Source organism: Somniosus microcephalus, chromosome 11 (genome assembly GCF_052327205.1).
Source record: "Somniosus microcephalus isolate GS21.2 chromosome 11, FLI_Smic_1.0, whole genome shotgun sequence".
Taxonomy (NCBI): Eukaryota; Metazoa; Chordata; class Chondrichthyes; order Squaliformes; family Somniosidae; genus Somniosus; species Somniosus microcephalus.
Genome location: NC_140997.1, coordinates 25,588,072 through 25,599,706, shown reverse-complemented (window position 1 = coordinate 25,599,706; position 11,635 = coordinate 25,588,072). Strand labels below are relative to the sequence as shown.

At 39.3% G+C, this 11,635-nt stretch overlaps 1 protein-coding gene across 1 annotated transcript in view; it reads right to left on the bottom strand.

Moving 5' to 3' along the window:
- Positions 1 to 298: 298 nt before the first annotated feature.
- The window catches only part of LOC147110403 (mesothelin-like), a 59,932-nt gene continuing 48,595 nt past the window's right edge, over positions 299 to 11,635 (bottom strand). Inside the window, exons 19-24 of the mRNA XM_086002230.1 lie at positions 6,986 to 7,132; positions 5,583 to 5,716; positions 3,359 to 3,492; positions 2,566 to 2,660; positions 1,413 to 1,599; positions 299 to 1,279 (exon numbers count right to left, since the gene is read on the bottom strand). Coding sequence (XP_085858356.1) covers positions 1,176 to 1,279; positions 1,413 to 1,599; positions 2,566 to 2,660; positions 3,359 to 3,492; positions 5,583 to 5,716; positions 6,986 to 7,132 — 801 coding nt within the window. The 3' untranslated portion in view covers positions 299 to 1,175. The remainder of the gene's footprint in view (positions 1,280 to 1,412; positions 1,600 to 2,565; positions 2,661 to 3,358; positions 3,493 to 5,582; positions 5,717 to 6,985; positions 7,133 to 11,635) is intronic.

The window sequence follows — 11,635 nt, the reverse complement described above, 5'->3', positions numbered from 1 at the left end:
CTGTTCAGTTCAAAAAAAACCTGCCAAACATGCATATATGTGAACAAATCCCACAAGGGGTTTGTATTGAAATTGAATGCCTTAGCCTCGCTCTTGAACCAGACACAGACAAACTAACTAAAATCTGTAGCAACTGTATTTTGTCTCTGAAATGTCTCAAAGCATTTTAGATATTTTTCTGTGATGTTGTAACTGTTATGTAGGCAACAACTAAGGTGCATATTGTATCATGGCAGCAAGCTTTCAACCAGACACTCATTTACATACATATTTCAAAGAAAACAGAAGACAAGTTCAAGTCTGGAATTCAAATTTTTTCATTTTATTTTAGTAAAAAACATGCAAATTTTATACGGTTGTACTGAATTACCTAGTTACCATTTAATCACTAAAATAAGAATTGACACATATATTTTCCATTGCTGCCAAAAATAGTAATTACACCCATCCAGATCAAGAAATACTTAATTCACCAGCCACATATAAATTGTTTACTTATTATTTACTGAAAAATATATTAATATCTTTATATATTTGTCTTTCAATCTATATTAAGAATCTTTCATATTAAAATATTATAAGAGCATATAAGAGCATAAGAAAAACCAAGAACAAGAAAATGACATTCGACCCACTGCAGTTCATTTCTCTAGTAGCCTTTATAAGATTCAGCTAATATTTTGAACCTCACTAATGTTTTTGTTTTTACTAGCCTAAACGACATATTATTCCAAAACATTTAACACTGGATTGCTCCACAGAGAGCCAGCATGGACTCGATGGGTCGAATGGCCTCCTTCTGTGCCGTTATGACTATGACTCTGAGTAAAGAGGTTCTTCCTTATATCTGTTTGTACTATTTTAAATTTATGTCCTTTGGTATGATTCTCTTGGCTCGATTCAAAGTCATATTCTGGCAATCTTATCTACCAATAATAGGGTCCCAATTATCCACCTTCTAGAATGCAGAGCTGAGTTTATAATAGATAGAATTTATTTGTAAGTTAAAATATTAGATACACAATTTGAACCATACAGTAAGTGTCTGTGCTTGGTATGCTCAGACTGTGTTTACATATGCTGAATGCAATATGCATTTGTACACAGACGTCACTGAATTCCTCACTGACATTAGTTTTACACATACTGTTAAATAGAATAACTCTCTATTCCTATTATAGCCACCTTTGTATTATAATGACTATTGCGCTGATAGACAAAGATTGGATTGTACATAGGAGACAGTTCTTGTTGATAGAAGATGACGACGAATCTATTTCTAAAAACAGAAAAAGATAGTAATTTTTAAACTGTTCAATTACTCAATTGCTTTTGAAAGTCTCAAAATGCACCATTGTCATTTTGTCATCTCTAATGGTCATTAGAAGTAACTTGTAATGGACACCACTTACCTTGGATATTAATTATGCCAGGAGGTATTGGGTCTGGATTCCCTCCTGTCAGTCCAATTCTCAGGCTCCTCACTTCATATCTTGTATGTCGTGAAATCCAAGCTTGAACTAATGTGGAATCTTCAGCCTCTTTAATGGTCTGAAGATTAATTCCGAGCAAATTTTTCAATGCATCTGGACTGAGTACCTGAAACAGAAAGAATTGTCCATTACTTGAAGGAAACAGGTCATTTTTGTACCCCACCACTTGTCATATTAATGCTGCATAAAGTTAAAGTACTGAAAAATAACTAAAACATGAGAGGAAGAATTAAAATTAAAAGTAAAAGAAAGAAAAAAGGAAAGACTTATATTTATCTAGTGCCTTTCACGATCTCATGATGTCCCATTGTGCTTCACAGCCAATGAAGTAACCCTTCACGTGTAACTGCAGTCAATTTATTAAAACTTAAGTTCGAATTTCAATCTAACGAATAATTTTTACACATGCTACAATATGGAATAATTAGTAATGGCATGATTAAACTAATGAAGATACTGCTTTAGGTGATCATAATTTTTGTCAATCCCACCCCTCCTTTTTTATAAAGCTGCTAGCTCTTGGTGTGCAATCCAGAGGTTGCAACCCTCCATAACCTCAACCAAACAACCATTCTTCACAGATGAGCTTAGAGAGTATTATCAGGATATTTAACTGTGGAAGAACAAGCTCAATCCTGTCCTCATCCTGTGATGGTGCTGGCACACACGCACATGCTCACTAACACACCCATTCCAGGAGTGGTCACTGCAAGTAATCTGGAGTGGCCTCTCCAGTTTCTTATCCCAGCACATTGAAGCCAATTGTAACATCCCAACTGCTGCCCCAGCTGAGATCAGCTAACTCAGCACATACCAGAAATTGAATCAGGGAATTTCCCAGTGTGCATGGCTCAGCATCTTAACTGAACATCACTGTCATTTTTCTGCTCTAAAACCAGAATCAAGAATTCTTTAAAAAAAAGGTACAATTTTCCATCAAAGAAAACAAAAATATCTTGAGAAATGCTATCATCACTTATTATAGATTAGTGATTGTAAACCCAAAGGTGCTCATGTTTAATGAGTTTGCAATGAGTCTAATCTTATTCATAAATGTTTTGTTTCTCCATACTTTTACTGCTTCAGGATCCAGTGCCAGGAATACACTGGGGTCCATGCTGATATCCTTGATAGCAAGAGTCTGTATATGAGCAGTTGTTGCACCACCTTCAGGAAAATGAAAAGAACTTGTTAAAAAGGAACTGCACCGTACCTCCTGTGCAATTACATAATTAAAATGTACAGAATTTCCTGGTACGCAATAAGCTTTATTAATGATGTGATAATCACTCATTCTTTAGTGTGATTCTCTTCTCACGCTGACACAAAGTACACTGGCACTTGTACTGGCAGTTGCTGCCTAGTATTAAAAAGAAATCAATCTGAAGTTCAAATAAGCTCACATGCAAAACTGAAAAAGCAGTTGCCTATAAGTGATTTGGAAGCAGTAGTTCAATCTCATGTTCAAGTGCTTGAGTTTCATTCTCAGTGTTTATGTCTTTAGAGCGTCTCGGTTAAATCAGGGTCTTAGTCAGCCTCAAGTAATTATTATTCTTTATTTCACTACAATAATTACACCTGTGCAATTAGATAAGCATTGGGTGAGAGAGATAGTTTCTTAATAAAAAATGGCAGAATGTCTCTTTTACTCCATAGTCATATTCTGACTAATTGCACATTTCAAAAATACATGTTCACAGATTTTGTTAGCTTGTGCCAATTGTGGGGAAAAAAAACAGGCATTCTCCAATTTAAAAAAAAATCGGCCCCTGCAGGCGATCAGTTTGTATAATTTAGTGCCGAAAACAAGTCCAGAATTCAGAACAATTTCTCTATTGTGGTTTACCAGTCTCAGTATTGCTTACCAAGGTATGTCCTCATCTGGTTATAGTAGGTGACTAAATCACTATTTTGCTTCTCGACTGTGCTTTTTACTTTGTTGTAAATTAAGTTTTTCTTTGATTGAGAGCATGAGGAAATATCCAATGGGTTTGCATTGCTGTAGGAAAACGGTTACAATAGTCAGTGAGTTATGTTACGTTACTCATGCAGTATTATATTCTACAAGTGCAGTATTATATTCTACTAGTGCAGTATTATATTCTACTAGTGCAGTATTATATTCTACTAGTGCAGTATTATATTCTACTAGTGAATCTCTCAAAGCATTATTCAATGTTGGAGGTTTTATAAGAACATGGGTATCATTCAAAGTAGTATTATCAGCACTGGGGGTATTAGTATCTTGAAATGGGCACCCAAGGCCTAGAAGCACTGAGAGGGAACTCTCAGGTTTCCAGGAACACTGGCGAGGGAGACTGTATTAACACTGGCTTAAGATCTTGGATAACCAGGAGAAGGATTCTGAGAACAAGGGGCATTGGGGAGGGAGTGCAAGGTCTGAAAGTATTAGTTATGGGATGAGGGAATGTGAATTAGAGGTTTGTGAGGACTGGGGTCATGGGATCCAAGAGTGGGTGGGGCATGGAAGAAGCCTGAGGAGTGAGATCCTGAGGTCCAGCAGGACTTGGCAGGTGGTTTTGGAGCATTGGGGGTTGTTGCAATCTGGCACTACTGGAGGCAGCAGGGTCTAACACTCTTGTGGGGGAGGGGTGGCCAGGAAAATGAGACCCAAACTGCCGTTGGTCCCTTTCAAGCCATCCGCGTTCCCCCCACCCACCGTGTTCCCACACATCATTTACCCCCACCATCACTTTGTCATCATCAACTGGTTCCTATCTTTATGGTCTTGTTGTCAAGTATTTAAGCAAAAATTTTCTGTCCGTTAAAATTACGGGATATAAAATCACGGGCTGGAGGTGTGTAAGTTTCCAATATGGACGCCTGGAATGCCCCACAAGTACAATATTAGCAAGTTTGCAGAATTATTCAGTCTTTGACTTAACATAACTTTTCATAAAGAAACAAAAACTTTCCCATAAAATGTTCAAAGTTCATCAAGCTTTTATATATGAAAAAATCATTACGCCTCAAAAATGGTCAGGAGAGATTTGTTTTAACTGAACATCTGCAAACAAAAGCAATGATCGACAAAAATAAAATTCTCTTTAAACAGTATTAATTGGACCAAGGCACTCAGACCTAATTTAGTCCCTATTTTAAAGTTGCATAGTCTGTCCTTATTTTTATATATTACTTTGATCTTCTACTATTATTTGTTAAATAGAAAAAAACATGACAATTTGGGAAGCAGAGTAGAGTTGGCTGTTGGTTGGAGCAAAGGAGATTCACTGCACTGCAGGCTGAGGAGCAAGAATCATGTGGTACAGCACCACCAGTGGCGGGAGGGTGTAATTACAGTAAGACAACTCTACAGAGGTAGTAAAAACAGAAAATACTCAGCAGGTCAGGCAGTATCTGTGGAGAGAGAAACAAAGTTAACGTTTCAGGTTGATGAGCTTTCGTCAGAACTGGAAAAAGTTTGCGATGCAACAGATTTTAAGCAAGTGCAGAGGCAGGGAAAGGGGGCAGGGAGGAAAGAACAAAAGAGGTCTGTGATAGGGTGGAAGGCAGGAGAGATTAAATGACAAAAGGGATGATAGCACAAAGCAAAAGGAGATGGTAATGGGTAGTTTCCATTATAAATGTGGACTTGGCAGTTTATAACAGAAGTGCGTGCAGTCAGTTCTTTTTTCATGTATTACAGACAGATGCATCTATTAAGTTGCTGAACCTGTTAATTGAATAATGCTATTTATATACGACTGCATCTGAGGCTTGCTTATACTAATCTATTATGCACATTGTATTATTCTGCGGCTATGGTACAGCTGTGTTTAAATAGATCAGTCCCTATAAGGCCACAAAGTCTAATTGCAGTAAATAGAAGATTCCGAGGTTAATTCGAGGTTTGTTTTTGTTGCTGAGTGAAGTTTGCAGATGGGTGGTGCTTGTAAATTTCCAGTTCCAGGTTTAAAAAAGTGTAAAATGACTGCTTTTATCTTCTTTTATACTTTAAATATTTTGATGTGTGAAGTCTGAGCTGTGACGTACACATGCAATGTGCAGGTATTTGGCTCTCAGCATTCTGGTGATTACATTTTTTTTCTTCAAAGAAGGAACACTCACCTGATACTAGTGGGATTGATGGTCTGTAGTTGGTTTTCATCAAGACCACACAACACCCTACCACCAATAATGTTCAATACAGCTGCATTTAATACTCCAGATGCATTCGTGTATCTTGAAATGATGGCTTTCCTCTGAATGTTAGAAGAACAGAATGTTAAGAGAATGGCTGCAGCTGCAATAAGCCAGCTTTCACCTTGCATCAAGGTGACATTCAGATTCCACGAACTTCAGCAACTTCCATCTTTTACATTTTTTGGTAGTGTTTTGTTTGTTATTAAGTTTGGGGATGTCTGTGCTGGAGAATACTCCATTTTTGACACCGTGTTATCATTACCACATCAGTTATGACATTGATCAGTTGCAGAATTAAGACTCCATCGACGTGCCTTAGCCCCAATCTCAAAGTAGCATCCCCTACTGTATTAAGAGAATATTTCCATTTCTCATATCAGCAAACTGTATAGTTGAGATTACCAATGTGTGTCAAATTAACAGCAATTTTGAGCTGAATAGCCACACCTACTGAGAATGCCAAAATTAATTTCACAAAGAACCTTTACAGTTTGGATTAGATTTGAATTTAGGTCTTAGAGATAATGAATTGTAAGCGCTATCTACATTATCCACTTCCCTGACTGTAAATACATTGGTGAGAGCATTAATATTAAAAGATTGATTTTTGAAGCAGTAAAAATCCCGACTCAGTCACTAAGCCATCAGCAAACTTTAAAACACACTTGTTTTTCATCATGGGATATTAATAAAAAAGTTAATAAAGCTTTCACATGTAATCCCTTGGTTTGCTAAATGTTGAAAGTGTAGCTAAAGAAATGTCAGTGCAATATCAACCCAAGTGAACCCGTTCCAGAGTCCCCTCATAGTCATTTTTAAAAATGTGTTCACGGGATGTGGGTGTCGCTGGCTCGGGCAGCATTTATTGCCCATCCATAATTGCCTTTGAGTGGCTTGCTAGGCCATTTCAGAGGGCAGTTAAGAGTCAACCACATTGCTGTGGGTCTGGAGTCACATATAGGCCAGACCAGGTAAGGCCGGCAGATTTTCTTCCCTAAAGGACATTAGTGAACCAGAGGTTTTTTTTTTATGACAATCCGCTAGTTTCATGATCACCATTATTGATACTAGCTTATTATTCCAGATTTATTTAATTAACTGAATTTAAGTTCCACAGCTGCCGTGGTGGGATTTGAACTCATGTCGCCAGATCACTAGTCTAGGCCTCTGGATTACTAGTCCAGTAACATAACCACTATGCCAAAAACATACAAAAATAACTTAGATCCCAGTCTAGATTGTCTGAGTTTCAAGGCAGTCTTGTTTTGAACCAAGACAATTCCTCAACTTAATTCTTTTGTTATAAGTTTCCTTTATGGTTGCAGTACCGTGTAATCACTCTGGCTGTTTGGCAGTACAGCTGAAATGGTCTCCAGTTTGGTTACATTCCAAGTGCTGATGTCAGTAGAATTATACACCACAGCAATGTATCCCAGCAACTGAATCGTCTCTTCTGGTAGTCCATCTGGATAAATCTGTTTCAGAAAGACCCAGAATTACAATATTTGTTCACATCATTATACATGATTTGGAAAAAAATAAGGGACCAAACTTGTGATCCTTTCCGATAGGCAGTATGAAGGATAATTGCAGTTTCATAGGAGAAAATATTGCACTTACCAGAAATTGCTTCCAGTTTGTTGTAATTTAAGAACATAAGAAATAGGAGCAGGAGTAGGCCATACGGCCCCTCGGGCCTGCTTCGCCATTCAATAGGATCATGGCTGATCCGAACCTAGACTCACGTCCACTTCCCTGCCCTCTCCCCGTAACCCCCAATTCCCTTATCTGCTAGGAAACTGTCTATCTCCATTTTAAATTTATTTAATGTTGCAGCTTCCACAGCTCTCTGGGGTAGCAAATTCCATAGATTTACTACCCTCTGAGTGAAGAAGTTTCTCCTCATCTCAGTTTTGAAAGGGCAGCCCCTTATTCTAAGATTATGCCCCCTAGTTCTAGTCTCACCCATCAGTGGAAACATCCTCACCGCATCCACCCGATCAAGCCCCCTCACAATCTTATATGTTTCGATAAGATCGCCTCTCATTCTTCTGAACTCCAATGAGTAGAGTCCCAATCTACTCAACCTTTCCTCATACGTCAACCCCCTCATCTCTGGAATCAACCGAGTGAACCTTCTCTGAACCGTCTCGAGAGCAAGTATATCTTTTCTTAAATATGGAAACCAAAACTGCACGCAGTATTCCAGGTGTGGCCTCACCAATACCCTGTATAACTGCAGCAAGACTTCCCTGTTTTTATACTCCATCCCCCTTGCAATAAAAGCCAAGATTCCATTGGCCTTCCTGATCACCTGCTGCACCTGCATACTAACTTTTTGTGTTTCATGCACCAGGACCCCCAGATCCCTTTGTACTGTAGCACTTTGCAGTTTCTCTCCATTTAGATAATAACTTGCTCTTTGATTTTTTCTGCCAAAGTGCATAACCTCACACTTTCCAACATTATATTGCATCTGCCAAATCTCTGCCCACTCACTTAGCCTGTCTATGTCCTTTTGCAGGTTTTTTATGTCCTCCTCACTCACTGCTTACCCTCCCATCTTTGTATTGTCGGCAAACTTGGATATGTTGCACTCGGTCCCTTCCTCCAAATCGTTAATATAGATTGTAAAGAGTTGGGGTCCCAGCACTGACCCCTGCGGAACACCACTAGTTACTGATTGCCAGCCCGAGAACGAACCATTTATTCCAACTCTTTGTTTTCTGTTAGATAGCCTATCTTCCACCCATGCCAGTATATTACCCCCAATCCTGTGATTTTTTATCTTGATCAGTAATCTTTTGTGTGGAACCTTGTCAAATGCCTTTTGGAAGTCCAAATACACTACATCCACTGGTTCCCCTTTATCCACCCTGTATGTTACGTCCTCAAAGAATTTGAGCAAATTTGTCAAACATGACTTCCCCTTCGTAAAACCATGCTGACTCTGTCCTATTAAATTATGTTTATCCAAATGCTCTGTTACTGTTTCCTTAATAATGGACTCCAACATTTTGCCAACCACAGATGTTAGGCTAACTGGTCTATAGTTTCCAGCTTTTTGTCTACTTCCCTTCTTAAATAAGGGTGTTACATTAGCAGTTTTCCAATCTGCCGGGACCTTTCCTGAGTCCAGGGAGTTCTGGAAAATGATCACCAATGCATCCACAATCCCTACTGCCACTTCTCTCAAGACCCTAGGATGTAGGCCATCAGGTCCGGGGGATTTATCCACCTTAAGTCCCATTATTTTACTGAGTACCATCTCCTTAGTGATTTTAATCGTGTTTAGCTCTTCCCCCCCCCCCCCATTGCCCCCTGTTTGTCCAATGTTGGGATATTTTTAGTGTCCTCTACTGTAAAGACTGATACAAAATATTTGTTCAGCATCTTTGCCATCTCCATGTTCCCCACCACTAGTTTCCCGGTCCCATCCTCTAAGGGACCAACGTTCACTTTAGCCACCCTTTTTCTTTTTATATAGCTGTAGAAACTCTTGCTATCTGTTTTTATATTTTTTGCTAGTTTACTTTCATAATCTATCTTCCCTTTCTTAATTAATCTTTTAGTTATTGTTTGCTGGCTTTTAAATGCTTCCCAATCTTGTATCCTCCCACTAGATTTGGCTACTTTATATGCCCTTGTTTTCAGTCGAATACTATCCTTTATTACTTTACTAAGCCACGGATGGCTGTCTTTTTTTTTTACTCCCCTTTTTCCTCAGTGGAATATATTTATCTTGAAAGATGTGAAATATCTCCTTGAATGTAGACCACTGCTCTTGTACCGTCTTACACTTTAATCTGTTTTCCCAGTCCACTTTAGTCAATTCTACTCTCATACCTTCATAGTCTCCTTTATTTAAGCTTAGTACGCTGGTTTGAGATCCAACTCTCTCATCCTCAAACTGAATTTGGAATTCAACCATATTACAATGTTTTATCTTTCACAAGGAGACCCTCAAGTAGGGTCTCCCATCGTACTAGACTGATCTGGTGATGTAAATTAAATGGAGCATCCCCTAATGCCCTGGACCAGCTTCATTGCAAACAGCAGGGAAAGGAATACATCTGTCTGTGAGTTGCTGGGAAGCCCATTGCCCAGGAGAATTCCCAGTATTTAGCATGGTTTCTGTGCTGGGCAGCTCTAGATTAGCCAGGAGTAGCCAGCTGTTTGTGCTGGAGCCACTCTGGGACATTCCCTGTAACGGACACTAAATTGCCCATCAAAGAGGCAGACCTTACTTCACATTGACAACAAAATAAATATGAACACATTTTCTTCTATAAAAAAAGGGCGGCGGGTAAAGGGAATACTTGGAACAAAAACAATTTCTCCTAGAGCTTCCTTCAAGTCTATACAGAGGACCTGGCTAGATGCCAACTCCTAAAGCCTTGTGCCCTCTGTTTAAGGGGGCATATCTCCTTTATAATTCAAAGAGGTTCTCTATTTAAATGTATTTATATTTTCTTCCCACTTCCCTTTTGTGCTCGTCTGTCCAGGCACCATTCTTGGTCAAGGGACCGTTAGAACGATCTGCTGTCAGGGATCCCAGTGCTGTTCTGTAACTGGGTGCTGGAAGATATATAAAATCAAGCCTGCATATCTGTATCTCTCTTCCTCTGATCTAATATTTAACAGAAAAGCCTAATCTAGGGATCATAATATCTTTGAAATGGAACATTAGTGCTTCAAGACTTGGTTCAACTCTCTGTGAACTCTTCTTCCTTCATAGCAACTCACATGCATTGCAGAAAGGGGAATCCACCTGCATATGACATAGTGCAGGCAGCGCAAGGAGCGCACGTCAACCCAAGCACCCTACCCACCCGCCCCTTCAACCACCGTCTGCCGCACCTGTGACAGAGACTGTAGGTCCCGCATTGGACCCATCAGTCACCTGCGAACTCATTTTTAATGTGGAAGCAAGTCATTCTCAGTTCCGAGGGACTGCCTAAGAAGACGACTGCTGGTAACCAGCAGCTTAAAATATTGAAATGAGGACCCGATGACCTGGTAGTATTCAGATTACTACTACCAGCAAAGAGAGGGCAGGAGAGGTGATTCTGCGATTTGGCGCTCCCATCAGGAAGTAACACTGACAGGGAGTGCAGGTCGGGAAATCACAAACTTGCAGCCCACGATTTCTTGGGCTGTGCTTCTTAATCACTACTCCCCACTGGGAATGCCGAATCGCATAATCACCCTGGGATGTCCAGCTAGGTTGATACGTAGTAGCTGGGTTGTAAAAGGATAATTTCTATGTTATATTCTCTCCCCGCTGAAAAAAAAATCCGACAAGGATAGGACTTTAGTTATGTTCATGAATTGACAGACCATTAAAAAAAAAATCTAATCCTGTGTTTGTGTTATCTCAGTTAATATTGAAAAGCTGGGAAACAGGGGGTGGCAATCTGGAACTCCCTCCCACCCAAAAGACTGTGAATGCTGAGCCAATTGAAAGTATTAAGACTGAGATCATTTGGTTTTTGTTAGGTAAAGGATATCAAGGGATATGGAACAAAGGCGGGTAAATGGAGTTGAGGTACAGATCAGCCATGATTTAATTGACTGACAGAACAGGCTCAAGGGGCTGAATGACCTACTCCTGTTCCTATGTAGTCCCACAGACTCAAGCCCAACTACCTTATTCTATCCCCTTGGCTGCTATGAGAGTTGATTATGCAGTCCACAGTTGTTTCTACCAGAAATAACTGCTTTACTATCTAAACATGTTGCCAGAGTATTTCTCACAATAGCAGGTGGGCAGGAAAGAAGGAATTTATAATACATATTAAAATAAGTAAGCATAAGGGTAAAGCAAACTTTTGAATGTAATTACTCTATAAATTTAAAGTTCATGATTTGTGTAGAATCATCTTTGGTGTGACTTCCCCTTCATTGACAGGGAAAGCACTTGTCCATTTGAATTGTACATATGAATTGTACATATACAAAGGCCACTAGGTGCATCT